Below are 22,177 nucleotides of genomic sequence, written 5' to 3'. Positions count from 1 at the left end.
CCCAGGACTAGATCCACCGAAAACACAAATATTTATTATTTGATGACTTGAGGAACTTGCCATTTCTACACACTTCTCTATTTGTTGAATGTATGGGTTGAGCAGAAATGAAAGGAAGGAAGAGAGGGTTTTATAGATGAGAAATTAGAAAGGCAATCATAACATCTATATGTAGGCCAGCTGTATATGTAGGCCAGTAGAAAGGCAATCATAACATCTATATGTAGGCCAGCTCTGGAGTCACACACTCTCTCTCTTTTTTTATTTATTTATTTATTTACTTTTAAAAAAGCATGTGTATGTACAGGTAATTGTGATTGTGGCTCGCATCTTCCCTTGGTTTTACGTCCAAGAACGGCTTAAACGCCTTCTATGGGTCGGGGATAAGCTTCCCATCCAGTTTTCTTAAAAACTGGCAAACAGGGTTTTTTTTAGTCAGATTCCCAAGACTAAGTCGATCATATTCTTTATGAAATAGTGGCCATAAATCATGAATTACACGATGCACATCTTCATTAGGATGCGTCTCAAGAGTTAATAGAAGATTATCTAAAGACTCCTTACTCAGGCCATCCTTAATGAATTGTATTTTATCTTCACGATTTATAGATATCATTCCTAAAAAATGACATTGTGTATTACAAGTCCATCTAGCACATCGATGACAGACATCTAGTTGTTTTGCACAACGTTTCTTTGCAAAAGTGCTTTTACCTGTTCCAAGCATGTGTGAATTGAAGGAATTAAAGGACTCACCTCATAATCGGACCTTTGCTTCAATCAACCAGTGAATATCTTCAGGAATTCCATGATTCATTAACAATCTCAATCTTGCACATCTAGCACGGTAAATTTTTGTAATCGCATTCTGAGGCAGAGCGGGAAAATACTTTTTCAATTTTTCAAGATTAGTGTCCATTTTCAAATGAGAATTGGAAGAGAGATTCAAAGAATTGTACAAATATATACATAGATATCAATTATTGTGGGAAACTGAAAGAACCGACTTAAGTCACGGAGTACCGTTGTCCGCCATTTGATCAGGGTGAGAGAAACTAGCAAAAATCACTCAAAAAGAAACACAAAAAAATAATTAATCTTTATCTACAAGATCATTCAAACCAGTTGATTCATTTTCACTAGGAAAATTATCAAAGTAAGCTTTCAAACGATGTCTATTTTCCTTAAAATCGTTGTCATTCATTAAATTCTCAATATCACAGGCCCCATAAGGATTGCTCCATCTTGATCTTAGCTCTCTAGGAAATGAATAGAGTTGAGAATTATAAAACAAAACTTTTTGACCAGTGTCAACTTTTTGACAATTTTCACAAGTTTTGCAGAATGCATGCGTGTCTTTGAACATGGTGGGCCAATAAAATCCATTTTGAAAGATTTTTGTAGCTGTCTTTTTTGACGAGAAATAACTTCCACATGCTTTAGAATGACAAAGTTTAATGACACTACTTACCTCATTGTCGGGAATGAATCTTTGAAATATTTGATCAGGACAATATTTGAATAAGTTAGGGTCATCACAATAAAAATCAGGACAATATTTGAAATATTTGATCAGGACAATATTTGAATAAGTTAGGGTCATCACAATAAAAATTCTTCACTTCGTTCAAAAACTTTTCTTTGTCTTGATTACTCCAATCAACTGGCAAACCTCCTAAAGCAAGAAAATTAATATTTTTATCATACCAAGGCATTGGACTAAGAGAAAGTAAGGATTCGTTAGGAAAGTAATCATTAATTAGTGTGATGTCAGATGTCGAATCTGTTGTCACTATTGACAAAAGATTCGCATCAACATTTTCGGTGCTTGTTTCATCTGTGATTTCTTCTTTAGAATAAATCATTTGCAAATCTCCAGATTCATCTAACTTATTTTTACTTAAAGTAGATTCAAGTTGATCATAAACTAATTCGTCAATATGATCTACTTCTTGTAAATCATTATCATCTTCAGGTTGTTTGCAAATGTTGAAAATATTCATCTCCAATGTCATGTTTCCAAATAATAGCTTCATCAATCCATTCCTACAATTAATCAATGCGTTAGAGGTTGCAAGAAACGAACGTCCTAAAATAACAGGAAATGAATTATATGCTTCAACAGGTTCTGTGTCCAAGACAATAAAATCCACAAGATAAATGAATTTATCGACTTGTACTAACACATCTTCAATTATTCCTCTAGTCACTTTTATAGATCTATCGACAAGTAAAAGAGTTATAGAAGTTGGTTTTAACTCACCTAGAATGAGACTCTGAAAAACTGAATATGGAAGTAAATTCACACTAGCACCGAGATCAAGTAAGGCTCTTTCAATTTTATGCTCTCCAATAAAGCAAGAAATTATAGGACAACCACCATTTCAAGCACACCACAATTTTCAAAATTCTCATGGATATGCACCTCCTTATGCTCCACCTCTTAGAAGAAATCTTGAGGAAACATTGCATGCATTCATTGAAAAGCAAGAGACAATTAATACTCAACTTGTTCAAAACATGACAGATTTTAAAGATACTCTTGCTAAATTAACATCTGCTCTTAGTTTCCAAGAGAAAGGTAAGTTTCCATCTCAAACACAACAAAATCCCAAAGGCCAATACAATGCAAATGCAAGTAGTTCCAGAAGCCAACACATGGATCAAGTCAAATCAGTCACTACTCTGCGCAGTGGTAAGGTTATTGAAAAACCCTCTCTTGAACCTTATAAGAAAGATGATGAGTCAATCTTTGAGGGTAAGTGATTAGTACTTAAAAGTGCATTTTTATCATGGTTTTATATGATCATTTTGCACTTGAAGTATCAATAACTCCTTAACTAAAATATGTTTTATAATAATGTATCTTTTATAATAATATATCTAATAATATAAGATACCTATAATTTATGGTAAATGTCTATTTTTAATGCAGGCCTATCAAATAAATGAAAGGATTGATTGATGACTTGAAGAACTTAAATTGCATGGATAAAGAGATGGTCAAACTTAGAGAAGAGATGTCGGTGCAATCCAAACCGGAACACTGTTCGGTAATTGGGCCATATCTGGAGCTACAGATCTCAGATTTAGGTCCAATTTATATGGATGGAAAGGTAAGACATAGGCCTACAACTTTCATATGGAGCCCAAGATCTAAAAAGGCCATTATCAAGTCCAAATTGTAGCAACAACAAAGAAGCCCGAATTTGTCTTCCAACCCAAGCACTGTTCGGTATTTTGGCCATATCTGGAGTTCTAGAAGTCCAAATGAGCTGAATTTTTTACACAAGAAAGCTGAGACAATTGCCTACAACTTTCATGTTTGCACCTGGCTCCAGTTTTGACGTTATCAATGACGTTTTGGGCAGACAAGAGAAGATAAGGATTGTCACCAAGTCAAAAGTTGGCCACCCACTTATCAATTAGTCATCAAATCAATAGTTCCCAATTTTGGCCTATAAAAGGAGGCATTTGCCATGCATTTAGGCATCTTGGTTTCCAGATCAAGATCATGCTCTTCCTTTCTCTCTTTGTATTTTTTGTAATGTTTATGCTTTGCTTTCATTAATATTAAGTTTATGTCTTTCATTTCCTTTTCTTTACTTAGTTAACTTTTATGTTCTTATTTTGTTTATCTATTTTGCTTTCTTTCATTATGTCTAGCTAAGTTAATTATGTCAAGGTGAAAAGGTTACACTAATGGTGTGAGAATAAGTATAATGTAAACTTAATATGGACTTTAATGTTTGATACTAACATGTTTTATATTTGTTATCTTGTTCACTCTTTAATACTTTGCTTGTTAAATGATTAATCTTGATTTATGTTGTATAACACTTGGTACAACAAATGCTTGGCACTTTCATAGCCCATAATGTATGGTATAACCGACACCTGAGCTATGAAAGGAACTTGATTTGTTGTTAACATAAGTTATAATCATGAATGCTTGACGAGATTTACAAGTATTAGCATTAATTGAATAAGATGACTAATGTAATCATGTTAACAATATATAATCTGATTGGAACCTCCTTTGTGTGTGGTTTCCAATTCAATAATAAGAGTTTATACTATACTTGTTTGATATACCATTAGTGGAACCTCTAACCTTGACATTTGTTATTATTATTGTTTAATCCTTACATTAAATTTCATCTCTAAGTTCTCATCATCATCTTCTTCTTCTTCTCTTTCTTTATTATTATTATTATTATTATTGTTATTATTATTATTATTATTATTACTATTATTATTATTATTATTATTATTATTATTATTATTATTATTATTATTATTATTATTATTATCGTTATTACTATTATTGTTGTTTATAATTGTTGTTTATAATTTGTACAATTAACCTCCCTGTGGTTCGACCCCGGTCTTGCCGGGTTATTTATTACTTCGACACTCCTGCACTTGGGAGAAGACATCAACCTTTTAGTCGTGTCAGTAAGGAAGGGGTTGAATCTGAAAATTGTAAAAAAATGACTGATTCACCGCCAGCACTTCCATTTTCTCATGTCATGACCAAACAAAGGAAAGTCAATCACAACTCTGAAATTTTTGAAATTTTCAAACAGGTAAGGATCAATATACCTTTGCTGGATGCTATTAAACAGGTTCCTTCCTATGCTAAATTTTTGAAAGATCTATGCACTGTGAAGAGGAAACTGAATGTGAAAAAGAAAGCCTTTCTAGCTGAATAAGTAAGTGCTATTCTTCAAAACAATAATGCTTTGAAATATAAAGACCCTGGTTGTCCTACAATTTCTTGCTTTATTGGAGAGCATAAAATTGAAAGAGCCTTACTTGATCTTGGTGCTAGTGTGAATTTACTTCCATATTTAGTTTTTCAGAGTCTCAATCTAGGTGAGTTAAAACCAACTTCTATATCTCTTTTACTTGCCGATAGATCTGTAAAAGTGCCTAGAGGAATAATTGAAGATGTGTTAGTACAAGTCGATAAATTCATTTATCCTGTGGATTTTATTGTCTTGGACACAGAACCTGTTGAAGCATGTAATTCATTTCCTGTTATTTTAGGACGTCCGTTTCTTGCAACTTCTAACGCATTGATTAATTGTAGGAATGGACTGATGAAGCTATCATTTGGAAACATGACACTGGAGATGAATATTTTCAACATTTGCAAGCAACCTGGAGATGATAATGATTTACAAGAAGTAGATCATATTGATGAATTAGTTTATGATCAACTTGAATCTACTTTAAGTAAAAATGAATTAGATGAAACTGAAGATTTCCAAATGGTTTATTCTAAGGAAGAAATCACGGATGAAACAAGCACCGAAAATATTGATGCGAATCTTTTGTCAACAGTGACAATAGATTTGACATCTGACATCACACCAATCGATGATTACTTTCCTAACGAATCCTTACTTTCTCTTAGTCCAATGCCTTGGTATGATAAAAATATCAATTTTCTTGCTTTAGGAGATTTGCCAGTTGATTGGAGTACTCAAGACAAAGAAAAGTTTTTGAATGAAGTGAAGAGCTTTTATTGTGATGACCCTAACTTATTTAAATATTGTCCTGATCAAATATTTCAAAGATTCATTCCCGACAATGAGGTAAGTAGTGTCATTAAACTTTGTCATTCTGAAGTATGTGGAAGTTATTTCTCGTCAAAAAAGACAACTGCAAAAATCTTACAAAGTGGATTTTATTGGTCCACCATCTTCAAGGACACGCATGCATTCTGCAAAACTTGTGAAAATTGTCAAAAGATTGATACTGGTCAAAAAGTTTTGTTTTATAATTCTCAACTCTATGCAGTCCCTAGAGAGCTAAGACCAAGATGGAGCAATCCTTATGGGGCCTGTGATATTGAGAATTCAATGAATGACAATGATTTTAAGGAAAATGGACATCGTTTGAAAGCTTACTTTGATAATTTTCCTAGTGAAAATGAATCAACTGGTTGGAATGATCTTGTAGATAAATGTTGATTATTTTTTTTCTCACATTGTTTTTGTGTTTCTTTTTTAGTGATTTTTGCTAGTTTATCTCACCCCGGTCAAATGGCGGATAACGGTACTCCGTGACTTAAGTCGGTTCTTTCAGTTTCCCACAATAATTGATATTTGTGTATATATTTGTGCAATTCTTTGAAGCTCTCTTCCAATTCTCATTTGAAAATGGACACTAATCTTGAAAAATTGAAAAGGTATTTTCCCGCTCTGCCTCAGAATGTGATTACAAAAATTTACCGTGCTAGATGTGCAAGATTGAGATTATTAATGAATCATGGAATTCCTGAAGATATTCGCTGGTTGATTAAAGCAAAGGTCCGATTATCAGGTGAGTCCTCTAATTTCTTTATTTCACACATGTCTGGAACAGGTAAAAGCACTTTTGCAAAGAAACGTCGTGCAAAACGACTGGATGTCTGTCATCGATGTGCTAGATGGACTTGAAATACACAATGTCGTTCTTTAGGAATGGTATCTATAAACCGTGAAGATAAAATACAATTCATTAAGGATGGCCTCAGTAAGGAGTCTTTAGATAATCTTCTATTGACTCTTGAGACGCATCCTAGTGGAGATGTGCATTGTGCAATTCATGATTTATGGCCACTATTTCATAAAAAACATGATCGACTTAGTCTTGGGAATCTGACTAAAAAAGACCCTGTTTGCCAGTTTTTAAGAAAACTGGATGGGAAGCCTATCCCCGACCCATAGAGGGTGTTTAAGCCGTTCTTGGACGTAAAACCAAGGGAAGATGTGAGCCACAATCACAACTACTTGTACATACACATGCTTTTTTCAAAAATAAATAAATAAATAAATAAAGAGAGAGAGAGAGAGAGTGTAAGACTCCAACTGGCCTACATATAGATGTTATGATTGCCTTTCTAATTTCTCATCTATAAAACCCTCTCTTCCTTCCTTTCATTTCTACTCAACCCATACATTCAACAAATTCCTTTCATTTCTTTCCTTCCCTTCATTTCCACTCAACCCATACATTCAACAAATATAGAAGTGTGTAGAAATGGCAAGTTCCTCACGTCATCAAATAAAAAGTATTTGTGTTTTCGGTGGATCTAGTCTTGAGAAAGAAAAGGAGTTTTTAGTATCAGCAAATCATCTTGGTCAGGTGCTAGCTGAGAGAAAGATTCATTTAGTGTATGGGGGAGGCAGTCTTGGGTTAATGGGACAGTCTTGGGTTAATGGTGTATGGGGGAGGCAGTCTTGGGTTAATGGGAGGTGTGTCAATAGCTGCATTTTTAGGAGGTAGTCAAGTTTTGGGGGTTGTCCCCGAAGCTTTAGCACAAGGGGACATCATTGGAAAAACAATTGGAGAGGAACTTCAGGTCTCCACAATGTCAGCTCGAATGAATGCAATGTTTAACCATGTTGATGCCTGCATTGCTTTACCAGGTGGTCTAGGCACATTGGAAGAGATCTTTCGTATTTCCTTTTGGGCCCAACTGCACATTCACTATAAACCCATAGGTTTGTTAAATGTTAATGGTTATTATGATAAGTTGTTGTCTTTTCTTGATCATGCTGTGGAACAGGAATTTCTAACATCTTCTGCACGACAAATCATAATCTCTACTGTTATTGCTGAACAATTGATTGACCAACTACAATCTTTCATTCCTGTAATTGATCCTTCCATGAGTCGCATAAATTGGTCAACTAAGGAAAGCCATAAAAAGCTTAGATTGGATTTGAGTCTTCATTTGTGAATTTTTGTGTCTTTTTGTTTTATTATTGTGTTTTGTTATTTCTTATTTTTGTTTAAGTGTGTTTCAGGTTTGTCAATGTTCGTTATTTCAGGTGATATCTTCTATACTCTATCTTTCCACCTTAGAACATTGAGGACAATGTCTCGTTTTGGTTGGGGGGAGAGGGTATTAGTTGATAAATAAAAAAATGTTTTCTATTTCATAAAGCATGTGCTATCTTCTATACTCTCGCATTGTTATCACTTAATTCTGCTCATATACTTATTTAACATGTATTCTTAAACCTTAATTTACACACACACTTTAACATATGATTGTGGGTTGCATAGTGGATTATTACATTATTTATGTTCTTTTGTTAAAGGTAACACCTAAGGAAAATGGATAGTATATAAGTAAAAAAAAGAAAAAAAAAGAAAAAAAAGAAAAAAAAATGATGATAATAAAAATGTAGATAAGTTTGGTTTTGTAGCCTCCCTAACCTAAGCAATTAAGCCCGAAGGGATGTTTTAACACCTAATACCCTAAAGTCAAGTAACTTGGGAGCTATTGGCCCAACGCTTGTTACATGGGTTGAGGACAAAAGCTTAAGGGAATCAAACATTGCACTATTTACATATCAGTATCTGCGGCTCGAGTTATTAAGCTCGTAGGGGTGTCTGAACACCTAATGCCTTAAGACCAACTGGTCTGGGAGTCATTAGCTGAACGCTTGTTATATGGGTTAAAGATGCATGGTGTTTTTAAATTATATGTATATATATTTAAAAAAAACAAAAAAAAAAGAAGACAAAAATAATAATCCCAACCCAAGGAAGTTAACCTTAAACATTAGAACAAAAATTTTGTTTTCTTCCAAGAAAAGCCCCATAATTATGTGTTGATACATTGAGCACAAAACAAAGGTTTATGAATATCTTGTTAAGAGGTATTGAGCAGATATATAAATTTAATGAGAGTTTGTTTATCTGGATAGACTAATGGAAGTTAAATGATGAATACGATTAATGGAAGTTTTTATCTGGATAGATTAATGGAAGTTCAATGATGAATACCTTACTTTGTGGAATTTGCAAATTGTTTTTCTATTTTAACGCTTTGATTACTAGGGACTAGTAATAAGCTGGTTGGGGGGGGTGTGATTAGTACTTAAAAGTGCATTTTTATCATGGTTTTATATCATCATTTTGCACTTGAAGTATCAATAACTCTTTAACTCAAACATGTTTTATAATAATATATCTAATAATATAAGATACCTTTAATTTGTGGTAAATGTTCATTTTAAATACAGGCCTATCACATAAATGAAAGGATTGATTGATGACTTTAAGAACTTAAATTGCAAAGGCAAAGAGATGACCAAAATTAGAAAAGAGATGTCGGTGCAATCCAAACCGGAACACTGTTCTGTAATTGGGTCATATCTAGACCTAGAGATCTCATATTTAGGTCTACTTTATATGGATGGAAAGGTAAGACATAGGCCTACAACTTTCATATGAAACCCAAGATCTAAAAAGGCCATTTTCAAGTCCAAATTATTGCAACAATAAAGAAGCCCGAAGTTGTCCTCCAGCCCGAGCACTGTTCAGTATTTTGGCCATATCTGGAGTTCTAGAAGTCCAAATGAGCTGAAGTTTTTACACATAAAAGCTGAGACAATTGCCCACAACTGTCATATTTTAAGTGGCTCTAATTTTGACGTTATCAATGATGTTTTGGGCAGACAAGAGAAGATAAGGATTGTCACCAAGTCAAGAGTTGGCCACCCACTCATCAATTAGTCATCAAATCAATAGTTATCAATTTTGGCCTATAAAAGGAGGCATTTTCCATGCATTTAGGCATCTTAGTGTCCAGATCAAGATCATGCTCTTGCTTTCTCTCTTTGTATTTTTTATATTGCTTATGCTTTGCTTTCATTAATATCAAGTTTATGTCTTTCATTTCCTTTCATTTTCTTAGTTAACTTTTATCTTATTTATGTTTTTATTTTGTTTATTTATTTTTCTTTCTTTCATTATGTCTAGCTAAGTTTATTATGTCAAGGTGAAAAGGCTACACTAATGGTGTAAGAATAAGTATAGTGTAAACTTAATATGAACTTTAATGTTTGATACTAACATGTTTTGTATTTGTTATCTTGTTCACTCTTTAATACTTTGTTTGTTAAATGACTAATCTTGATTTATGTTGTATAACACTTGGTACGACAAATGCTTAGCACTTTCATAGCTCATACTGTATGGTATAACCGACATCTGAGCTATGAAAGGAACTTGATTTGTTGTTAACATAAGTTATAATCATGAATGCTCGATGAGATTTACAAGTACTAGCATTAATCGAATAAGATGACTAATGTAATCATGTTAACAATCTATAATCTGATTGGAACCTCATTTGTGTGTGGTTTCCAATTGAATAATAAGAGTTTATACTATACTTGTTTGACATACCATTAGTGGAACCTCTAACCTTGACATTTGTTATTATTATTGTTTAATCCTTACATTAATTTTCCATCTCCAAGTTCTCATCATCTTCTTCTTCTTCTCTTTCTTTATTATTATTATTATTAATATTATTATTATTATTGTTGTTGTTGTTGTTGTTATTATTGTTATTACATTATTATTGTTGTTGTTATTATTATTATTGTTGTTGTACTATTGTTGTTTATAATTTGTACAATTAACCTCCCTATGGTTCGAACCCGGTCTTGCCGGGTTATTTATTACTTCGACACTCCTGCACTTGGGAGAAGACATCAATCTTTTAGTCGTGTCAATTGTCCAACTTTACCTTCTTTTAAGGAATGTCTCCATGAACAAGTCAATGCTTTAAATAGTTTCCAAAAGCCAAGTCATAACCCATACTCATAAACGCACAACCCTGGTTGGAGAAATCACCCAAATTTCAGTTAGAAGAGTGGTAACAATAATGCACAAACTTCACAGCCACCATTTTAAGCACACCATAATTTTCAAAATTCTCATAGATATGCACCTCCTTATATTCCCCCTCCTATAAGAAATCTTGAGAAAACATTACCTGTATTCATTGAAAAGCAAGAGACAATCAACACTCAAAATGCTCAAACTATGGTTGATTTGAAAGATACTCTTGCAAAGTTCAGATCTGCTCTCAGTTTTCAGAAGAAAGGTAAGATTCCATCTCAACCCCAGCAAAATCCTAAAGGACAATATAATTCAAGTGCAAGCAGTTTCGGAAGCTAACATATGGATCAAGTCAAATCAGTCACTACTCTTTTTAGTGGTAAGATTATTGAAAAACCCGTTCTAGAACCTTGTGAGAAAGAAGATGAGTTAGTCACTAAGGGTAAGGAAATGGTTGAACCTGACCATTGTAAAGAAAAGACTAATTCTCGACCAGTACTTCTATTTTCTCATGTCATGACCAAACAAAGGAAAGTCAATCACAATTCTGAAATCTTTGAAACTTTCAAACAGGTAAGGATTAATATACCTTTGCTAGATGCTATTAAACAGGTACCATCTTATGCTAAATTTTTGAAAGATCTATGCACTGTAAAGAGAAAATTGAATGTGAAAAAGAAAGCCTTCTTAGCCGAACAAGTAAGTGCCATTCTTCAGAACAATAATGCTTTGAAATATAAAGACCCTGGTTGTCCTACAATTTCTTGCTTTATTGGAGAACATAAAATTGACAGAGCTTTACTTGATCTTGGAGCTAGTGTGAATTTACTTCCATATTCGGTTTTTCAAAGTCTAAATCTCGGTGAGTTAAAACCTACTTCTGTTACTCTTTTACTTGCTGATAGATCTATAAAAATGCCTAGAGGAATAGTTGAAGATGTGTTAGTACAAGTTGATAAATTCATCTTTCCTGTGGATTTTATTGTCTTGGATACACAACCTGTTGAAGCATGCAATTCAATTCCTGTTATTTTAGGACGTCCATTTCTTGCAACTTCTAATGCATTCCACTTATAATGCATTGATTAATTGTAAGAATGGAGTGATGAAGTTATCTTTTGAAAATATAACATTGAAGATGATGTTAGAATATGTATAATATAAACTTTTATAATGAGCTAATAATGATAAATCATCTGATTGGAACCTCCCTTATGTGTGGTTTCCAATTGAGTAATAAAAAGAGTTTATATTATATTTATTTGAAATACCATTAGTGAATCTTCTAACCTTGATATTTGTTTTATCATTATTTAATTCTTACATAAATATTACATCTCAAATTTCTCTTTAACATCAAAAATCATTTCAATATTTGTAATTTATATAATTCACCTCTCTGTGGTTCAACCTCAGTTTTGCCGGGTTATTTATTACTTTGACATTCCTGCACTTGGGATAAGACATCAATTCTTTGATTGTATCAGGTATAGGCCGAGTCGAACTGGTAGCATTTCACTTTTCAATGTAAACCCGGATGTGGGTTGGTTTGAGTTGTTTTACCGTGTAGAGACAATAGGGATTTTTGACATTAAGTGGAGTCCTGTTGTTGGGAATTTGGGTCCATTGCTTGCACAAGCTGATGCTAATGGTTACTTGAGAGTTTATGGATTAGAGTGTTGTTCTAATGGAGGTAAAAGAACTTTGATTTTGAAAATTTAAGTTGTTTAGTATCTGTGCGCGTATTTATGAGTGAAGTTTTGTTTCTTAAAAAATATGGAGTGAAAAAGGGAATTTTGCCTATGAATAATGTTATTAGTGTATAGTTAATCTTACAATTTTCCATGTCCTTAGGAATGCATTTTCTTATAAACAAATGATGGTGGTCCTTTTTATTTTCATCTTACATGTTAAGATCATGGGTGACTACTAAGATAGTAAGTTTATAAACTCTTTTGGCGTTACTCTAAAAAACCTGGGATATGACCTTTTTTGTACTTGTGATAGGAGAGATTTAGAAAGGGGAAGGGTTAACATTGCTATGAAACCTAACAATTGGACAATGTAGGAAAATAATGGTTATATGGACTGAAATTAAATTATAAATTTAGTGTTGACTACGAAATCTATGCTCTTGTTGTCTTGTTTACTTGGTTTTTAAGAAGTTTTTTTGTTAATTCTTGATGAGGGGACTCTTTGTCTCTAAGAGAGATAGTTGGTGAAAAAATAAACTCTTATATTTGTCTTTGTGTAGACTGGAATCCATCAACCACATTTATCTCAGTGGGGTTTTCTGATGGTTTTTTATTTGTAATGTTCTTTTCAGAATTCTAGTTAAATGTAATTCAAGAGTGAAAAGCACATGATTATGATTTTAAGTTATGAGCTACATTATTTGACATTTACAAACCTCAATTCAAGGATCTGTTCTTATTCAAAGATCATCTTTAGAAACAATCTCTCTTTCATTCAACAACAAAAGCATCATCTGCTAAAGCTACCATAACACATAAAGCAAGGATAGACAGGAAATCACCGACAACCATGAAGAGCCATAAAGAGACAATAGGCTTATAGAAATTAATAATAATTTTTAAATGGTTCAATAAATCTAAAGTTACCACGTTGCTCCTATCCGTGCAACCATTGATCACACTAAAACCTTGTTTAAGAAATGCTTGACTGAGGTCTATTTTGAATAAACAATAATAAAAAAAAAATACTAAACTATTAAGTTGTTATTGCAAGTTATTGGGCTAAGTTTTGATTAAGATTTTTATTTATTAAAAAAATTAAATTAAATAATTCTAATAAATATATTAAACTTAAAAAACTTAAATTTAAATTTGATAATCAGCTAAGCCCAGCCCAATATACTATAAATTTGACAAACATTCCAGACTTAAAAAACTTAAACATTATCATGTTTCAAAATTATATATCTGATCCTAAATAATCATTTATAATTTAAGTATGAAAGATAAATCGTGATGTTTCTTCATTTAAAATAATTATTTATATTAAAAAATATTTATTTCTTATTAATACCGTTTTTATTAATATCACTGAAAGTATAAAACTTCTCAGCCTTTCTCTTCTCTGAATGTAAAATACATTTCACAGTTATTAATTTCACATATATATATTTAAATGCATTAAAGTTGTTTAACAACGCTACTTTCTGGTATCCATATTTGAAGAAGCCGATCATAAAAGGAACAAGTAGCCACTACAGAGCTGTTTTGTTTGACCTTATGAGATAAATTCCCCCTCTGCCAATCTGCACCGTAAGCAAGTGAGCCATGTTTGGTATATGTTTCCATCACTTCTCCTTTCTCCTCATCAATCTTCACAATTGCAAAGCCATTATGCATGCAAGCTGCTAAGACCACGCCTGGTACATATGGGTGGTACTTGACTCTCCAAACTCCTCCCCCTAGACAAACTGAAGTTTCATTGACTGGTTTGGAAATTGATCTTACATCCCATAGCCTTAGATGCTCATCATAACTACCGGTGAGTAAAATATTAGGGTCCCTAGGACTCTTTGCAATGCAACAGACACCCATTTTATGGACTTTAGAATTCTGAAACACCAAATTGAAAGGACCGTCCCTTAAATCCCAACAACTGAATTTGCAATCATCTGAACCAGTGTATACCAACTGAGGTTGGTGAATGTCAAATGATGCAGCCCATAGCTCAAAATCATGTGCTTTCCACTCTTGAATTACATTTAACTGGGACTCTAAAAAGGACACTACAGATACAGAACCATCAGAAAGCCCCACTGAGATAGATGTTGTTGATGGATTCCAGTCCACACAAAGACACATAGAGGAGCTTATTTTTTTACCAACTATCTCTTTTAGAGACAGAGAGTCCCCTGCATCAAGAATTAACAAAAAACTCCTAAGAATCAAGCAAACAAGACAACAAGAGCATAGATTTCGTAGTCAAGTCACTAAATTTATAATTTCAGTCCATATAACAATTATTTTCCTACATTGTTCATTGTTAGGTTATATATCAATGTTAGCCATTCTCTTTTCTAAATCCCTCTAATCACAAGTATGAAAAAGGTCCTATCCTAGGTTTTTTAGGGCAACGCCAAAAGAGTTTATAAACTTACTAACTTAGCAGCCACACATAATATTAACATGTAAGAAGGAAATAAGAAGGACCACCTTCATTTGTTTCTAAGAAAATGTGTTTTTAAGGACATGGAAAATTGTAGGATTAGCTATACACCAATAACATTATTCATGGGCAAAATTCCTTTTTTCAAACCATATTTTTCAAGAATCAAAACTTCACTTATAAATACGCGTGCACATGCCATGCAACTTAAATTTTCAAAATCAAATTTCTTTTACCTCCATTAGAACAACATTCTAATCCATGAACTCTCAAGTAACCATCAGCATCAGCTTGCGCAAGCATTGGACCCACATTCCCAACAACAGGACTCCACTTAATGTCAAAAATCCCCACAGTCTCCACGCGGTAAAACAACTCAAACCGACCCATATCAGGATTTACATCGAAAAGTGAAATGCTACCAGTTCGACTCGGCCTATCCCCTTCCTGCAAAGTGTAAGTTGCAGCTGCTAAAACATTGTGATATGGCTCATGCGTACAAAACTCTACTGCGTCTGCATTGCCATCTAGATAACACTGTGCCACTTCCATGTCTAGTCAACAAAACGAGAAGAGTTGTTTAAAGCATTTGTAATATCATAAAAATGGTTGGGATATTATATCAAACAGTTTGTGGGTACAAAATTGAAGAGTCAAATTTTACAATCAAGACCGCAGTCAAATTTTACCCCTGCAGTAGAACGCCTGTGCCTGAGGGGCATAAATATTAGGTGGATAGACAGCGCGATCTCCAGGAGAACCAAAAGCTTCAGATTGACCTGTGTTATCCCTCGGATGACCTAAAGGAGCTGTATCCTGAGAGGAATTAGGAGAAACTGACGTCTCATTTTTTGCTGATAGAGTCTGAAAAGAAGTTACAAATAAGGCTTATTTTAAACTTGTGAGTATGGAAAGGAAAAAAAAAAAGTTCTGAGGATTGAAGTTTATATATAACTACCCGCTCCTCCATGTTATCTGATTCAGCAGGTTTCTCTTCTGCATCCATGATCAGTATGCTCAGTGACTTAGTAGAGTCTTAGAAACACAGGCACTACAAATTTATTGACCAATCAAAGCTAAAATTGGAGATACGAAAACTTGAAGCTATGAATATGTGCGCACAAATCCACACATTCACACCTATGCACATATGATAAATATAAGAACGTGAATACTTAAAAAAAATAAACCAGTAAGATCTATCCGACACAAGAATTAAACAGGCTACCGCCATACATAATACAAAACAATGAGCAACCACTCATTAGTAACCACATTCTATACACTATAACCATTCTTTGATCAGTCAAAGATATCAGCTTGACAACAATAAGTTAGCTCATAAAAACAGACATCACCTTGAATTCTCAAGCATATCAAACATTTTTCTTTTCATGCCACTGGCTCATAATTCCAGAAAGAACCATGTCAAGAAATCAATTAAGCTTCCTGAACCTCCCTTCACAATACTTCACTGAATAATTAGCTATACATGACAAGCAAAACGGAGAAGTTGCAATAATTAAGGTCACCTCACACAACCCAGATCTCAGATCTCAAAATGAAACACCCAGCACAGCCCAGATCGAAGCAATTTAATACCTCATGCATGTTTACAACATCTCAGCGTACAAAAAGACAAGGATCCTCCAAAAACTAAAGAAAGAAAAAGAAAGATTGACTTTTTATATTCAAACGAACATGACCAAACAATCCACGACCAATTCATCCTATAAATGACTTAATCTCCATCAAATCAAAACATCCCAACAACAAAAAGGAGACTTTGAATTAAAAACAAAAAGGAAAAAGATAAAAACTGTATACAATTATGATGAAGATAAGAAGTGGGGCAGGTAGAGAAGTACCAGAGGGACGATCTGGATCAGGTTGTGATAGTGATTGGGTTGCCGCCATATGAATGAATCAGAGGAAGATCTCTTCAGAAATGGCACCAGAATCTAAGTCAAAATACCTTAATATATTTTTTAATTAAAACATAGTTATGTGAGAATATAATATATTGTATAACTAAATACATATATAATTTAAGTCTAGTTTAGTTTTAGTTATGGTTTAGAAATCTAACCACACCGGTTTAACCAAAACTAAATTTTGGATATATAGTAAAAAAAAATACTAAAAAAAAACTCCTTATTAAAGTCTACCTCATATTGATTTAAAAAATTAAAAAATTATTATTTTAATATATTTTTAATTTAAAATTATTTATGTAAAAATAGTAGGAATTGTATTACCTAATCTACATATAATTACATACAATTTGATTCAATTTAGCTTTGATTTTAGTTGCAGAAATCCAAAACTCATTGAATCAAATCAATTTAACCAAAACTAAACTTAGGATAAAACACTAAGCAAGTATAAAAATAAATAAATAAAAACTTATTAAATAGAGCACATGATATCCACCCAAATGCAATTACACATTATATATGAAGTCAATTGTGGTATGAAGCTTTTTACAAGTGCTTGTTTTTATCATATTTTTTTTTAACTCGGGAATTAATGACAATATGGTATTGCGAGGGTAGGCTTGTGCTCCAAGCATTGCTCGAAACTTCAAATTCTCTTTTCTCCTCGCAGTGAGATGGTAGCCTTCAGAATATATAAAAGGTGGTGTTTATCGAAATATTTTTCATGTTCTAGTGGGCAACTAGGTATCATTAGAGATAAGATTCATAGCTTTCACATCTTAAAAAACATCAAACTAGATGTTTAGTGTGTATTTGACAACACAATGTTGTTTTTATTTAAAAATATATTAAAATAATATATATATATATATATGTTAAAAATAATTAATGCAAATATCAAGATGAAACCAATTTAAAAAGTACTTAAAAAAACATATTAAAATGTGAAAACAAACGAAACATATTAAAGTGTGAAAACTATCACACTGTTAACTTTATTTTTCACAGAATGATCAAATTAAATATTTTATACAAATACCAAAACAAAAGGAGTCACAATCCCTCAATTTATAATGGAAGCATCTAAAAATCAACTTATAGTTACGACAAACATCACCCTATGGTATCTCCTCTTTCAAGGAAGATTTTTTTATTTTTTTATTTATTTTGCATATATAGGAGTAGAACTCAACAAGATTTGCTTGACATGCCATTTCTAACAATCACGACCACACAGATAAGCATAAACATAAATCCTTAAACCAAACTGCGGTCTTGGTTATAAAATTTGACTCTTTAATTTTGTGTCCACAAACTGTTTGACATAATATCCCAACCATTTTTATGATATTACAAATGCTTTAAACAACTCTTCTGGTTTTCTTAACTAGGCATGGAAGTGGCACAATATTATCTAGATGGCAATGCTGATGCAGTAGAGTTTTGTACGCATGAGCTGTATCATAATGTTTTAGCAGCTGCAACTTACACTTTGCAGGAGGGGGATAGGCCGAGTCAAACTGGTAGCATTTCACTTTTCAATGTAAATCCTGATGTGGGTTGGTTTGAGTTGTTTTACCGCATGGAGACTGTGGGGATTTTTGACATTAAGTGGAGTCTTGATGTTGGGAATGTGGGTCCAATGCTTTGCAAGCTGATTCTGATAGTTACTTGAGAGTTCATGGATTAGAGTGTTGTTCTAATGGAGATAAAAGAACTATGATTTTGAAAATTTAAGTTGTGTGGCATGTGCACGTGTATTTATGAGTCAAGTTTTGATTATTGAAAAATATGAAGTGAAAAAAGAAATTTTGCCCATGAATAATGTTATTGGTGTATAGCTAATCTTACAATTTTCCATGTACTTAAAAACACATTTTCTTGGAAACAAATGATGGTAGTCCTTCATATTTCCTTCTTACATGTTAATATCATGGGTGACAACTAAGTTAGTAAGTTTATAAACTCTTTTAGTGTTGCCTTAAAAAACTCGGGATAAGATCTTTTTCGTACTTGTGATAGGAGGGATTCAGAAAGGGGAAGGGTTAACATTGATATGTAACCTAGCAATTGGACAAAGTAGGAAAATAATTGTTATATAGACTGAAATTATAAATTTAGTGACTTGACTATGAAATCTATGCTCTTGTTGTCCTGTTTGCTTGGTTCTTAGAAGTTTTTTGTTAATTCTTGATGTAGGGAACTCTATCTCTAAGAGTGATAGTTGGTGAAAAAATAAACTCCTCTATGTGTCTTTGTGTGGACTGGAATCCATTAACCCTGTAGTGTCCTTTTCATAGTCTCAGTTAAATGTAATTCAAGAGTGGAAAGCATATAATTTTAAACTATGGGCTGTATCATTTGACATTCACCAACCTCATTTGGTATACACTGGTTCGGATGATTGCAAACTCAGTTATTGGGATTTAAGGGATGGTCCTTCCAATTTGATGTTTCAGAATTCCAAAGTACATAAGATGGGTGTGATGGGTGTCTGTTGCATTGCAAAGAGTCCTGGGGATCCTAATATCTTACTCTCCGGTAGTTATGATGAGTATCTAAGGCTATGGGATGTAAGATCAATTTCCAAACCAGTGAATGAAACTTCAATTTGTTTAAGGGGAGGGGTTTGGAGAGTCAAGCACCACCCATATGTACCAGGCATGGTCTTAGCAGCTTGCATGCACAATGGCTTTGCAGTTGTGAAGATTGATGAGGAGAAAGGAGTAGTGATGGAAACCTATACCAAGCATGGCTCACTTGCTTACGGTGCAGATTGGCAGAGGGGGAATTTATCTCATAAGATCAAACAAAACAGCTCTGTAGTGGCTACTGTTCCTTTTATGATCGGCTTCTTCATATATGGATACCAGATAGTAGTGTTGTTAAGCAACTTTAATGCAGTTAAATATATATGTGAAATTAATGACTGAGAAATATTTTTTACATTCAGAGAAGAGAAAGACTGAAAAGTTTTATTCTTTCAGCGATATTTCAGTGATATTAATAAACAACAAATATTTTTTAATATAAATAATTATTTTAAATGAAAAAACATAACGATTTATCATATTTTTTATACTTAAATTGCAAATGATTATTCAGGATCAAATATATAGTCTTAAAATTTGATAATGTTTAAGTTTTTTGGGTACAAAATGTTTGTTAAACTCATATTATATTGGGTTTAGCTGTTGACTATCAAGTTTATATTATTTAAATTTGATATATTTATTAGATTTATTTAATTTAATTTTTTTTTAATAAATAAAATCTTAACCAAAACTTAGCTCAATAACTTACAATAAAAACTCAATAGTTCCAGTATTTTTTTTATTGTTTATTCAAAAAAGACCTCAGCCAGGCATCTCTTAAAGAGTGTCCTAGTATGATCAATGCTTGCACAGATGGGAACAACGTGGTGACTTTAGATTTATTGAACCACTTGAAATTGTTATTAATTTCTATGAGCCTAGTACCTCTTTATGGTTGTGGGTGATTCCCCGCCTATCCTTGCTCTATGTGTTATAGTAGCTCTAGCATTTGCTGCTTGAAAAGAGTGAAAATTGCTCACCATGGCATAAGACAGAGAGGATGAGAGACTGTTTCTGAGGTTGATCTTTGAATAAGAACAGATTGTTGGACAAGGACGGTAGCTTGTTTGAGTCGCATCAGAAAAACCTATAAGGTTTGTGTTGGTGGTTCAAATCTGCCAGCAATGCAAACAACATATTTTGTTGCGGTGCCAACTCAGCCCCTTCAGAAGAAGTTGAGGTTGCACCGCAGCCGCAGCCTCAGGCTAGTCTTGAAAATTTTCAGTCCCTGATAAGATTTGAAATTACTTCATATAGAAATTCTAATCCATTCTCTTACTTCCATTATTTCTTCTAATCCTTCTGTACCGCATTAATTTTTTCAGTCTTATTTCCCTGCAAAACCCGTTTCTGATCTTTAATTTAAGACTGTTCTAAACACCACAAATGTCTCTCATTGTCTTGTAGATTTTAGCCTCTACATGGTTCAGTCATCAATTTAGACTCTTTACAGAAATGGGTTGGCCCAAGCTTTCATGGTTGGTTTTGCTGTGTTGGGTTCTTTCATCTCTGTGCTTTAGAGCTCTCTGTGATGATGGAGAGGTATCTGTGAAGTTCTTGATGGCTCCCCATGCATTCTCACACTTGAACATAGCTACATTTGAGTTTTATATCAACAAAACTCATCCCTAGAAAATGAATCTGGAGAAAATGTTTGAAAATCCGGTTTCCTTTCTATTTTCTGGTTTATTGTCACTGTTGGTTCATTCATTGAAACTTTTCTTCTTCATTCTCTGTTAACTTATTGTAATTGAATAACATGCATGCAGCTGGCTCTCAATCTGATTGTGGAGCTAGTAAGGTTTCCTACCAGGGCTTGCAAAATGGGAATCATATACATTTGAGGTCTGCGTCAAGGGGTCTCAAGGAGTTGGCTGTGCTACCTATAACTGGACTGTTGGTTAAGAAACCTTCTTTCATTCTTTTTGAGTAAATATTGTGAAATTCCTTTAACAGCTATCCTTTCTGCAGATACCAATTTCTACAGTGACTACAAGAAATAAGCAAACGTAAGTAGTTAAGCATTGTTAAAAATGTTGTGTGGTCATCTGTTGATCTATTTATACTGAAGTTCCTTATGATTTTCTGATACTTAGCATGAGTATCTTGGTTCTCATAGAGCAAAAGAATTCAAGATCTCTTGATATTGAGGAGGTTTGATCTATGATTGCATGGAATGGCACAAAGGGATCCCTATAGCCGATCCCAACTAGATTGCGATTGAGGCATGGTTATTACGAAAAAACTGAAAGATTTTGTTAATTCACTGTGTATCCAGAGACATTTACACTGTGGATTCACACATTGCAAAGCTTTTTTTTATTTATTATTATCTCCCTTCCTTTTCCTCCAGAAAAAATGGGCAGTAAGCATGGCTCCTCTACATTGGGATAATGGGAATTAGTACTGCAGCCAGTGTTTGCATTTGTTTTTGTGTTCGATCTTTTCTTGATTTTCAACTGGGAGGTGGAGGCAATCCATGCAGGTTTGGCGTCACCCTCTCCTTTCTGAAAATTTTGTACTACTATTTAGCTTTTTTAATTCCCATCTGACTGTCCTGCTTTTACCAAGTAAACTTCTGGTTAGTTAGGGTTTCGTTTTTGGTCATTTTGGGGCTGTGTTTATTTAAGTCTACTTGGGAGACCTGTTGGTGAGTTATAATTATGACACACTCTCTTTTTTGCATGCTTTTGATTTCATGTGTTCTCTCCTTTTCTCATCGGTTTAGCTGTGCATGCATGGACTCCTGTTAACGTTATTGGTTTGGTCTTAATTCCAGGTCATTGTTATATATATTCTTGCAAGAGCTTATATATAGCTAGGTGATGTCATGAACCAACAAATGAATTTTATATATATATATATATA

At 33.4% G+C, this 22,177-nt stretch overlaps 1 protein-coding gene, 1 long non-coding RNA gene and 1 pseudogene across 10 annotated transcripts; 2 read left to right on the top strand and 1 right to left on the bottom strand.

Moving 5' to 3' along the window:
- Positions 1-12,265: 12,265 nt before the first annotated feature.
- LOC105116162 (uncharacterized) lies at positions 12,266-12,858 on the top strand. Its single transcript, XR_840480.1, has 2 exons — positions 12,266-12,331; positions 12,827-12,858. It is a non-coding gene; the product is annotated as an uncharacterized LOC105116162 (long non-coding RNA).
- Positions 12,859-13,704: 846 nt separating this feature from the next.
- On the bottom strand, positions 13,705-16,757 carry LOC105116163 (diphthamide biosynthesis protein 7 homolog). Of its 9 annotated transcripts, none has more exons than XM_011013366.1 (5): positions 16,647-16,757; positions 15,737-15,813; positions 15,468-15,594; positions 15,015-15,332; positions 13,706-14,524 (listed from the first exon to the last, which is right to left on the bottom strand). In XM_011013366.1, the coding sequence occupies exons 1-5, from the start codon at positions 16,693-16,695 to the stop codon at positions 13,794-13,796; spliced, it is 1,302 nt and encodes a 433-aa protein (XP_011011668.1). In that variant the 5' UTR covers positions 16,696-16,757; the 3' UTR covers positions 13,706-13,793. The 9 variants fall into 9 exon arrangements, with proteins under 9 accessions (XP_011011674.1, XP_011011668.1, XP_011011673.1 ...); XM_011013371.1 differs by lacking the exon at positions 16,647-16,757 and adding an exon at positions 16,137-16,624 and having other exon boundaries at positions 13,707-14,524; positions 15,737-15,774; XM_011013368.1 differs by having other exon boundaries at positions 13,708-14,524; positions 15,737-15,774.
- An 892-nt stretch (positions 16,758-17,649) lies between these two features.
- Positions 17,650-19,709, top strand: LOC105116164 (diphthamide biosynthesis protein 7 homolog; annotated as a pseudogene).
- Positions 19,710-22,177: the final 2,468 nt, after the last annotated feature.

This window comes from Populus euphratica, unplaced genomic scaffold (genome assembly GCF_000495115.2).
Source record: "Populus euphratica unplaced genomic scaffold, PopEup_1.0 scaffold867.1, whole genome shotgun sequence".
Lineage (NCBI taxonomy): Eukaryota > Viridiplantae > Streptophyta > Magnoliopsida > Malpighiales > Salicaceae > Populus > Populus euphratica.
Note: the sequence above shows the minus strand (reverse complement) of the source record. Positions and strands in the feature narration are given on the sequence as shown.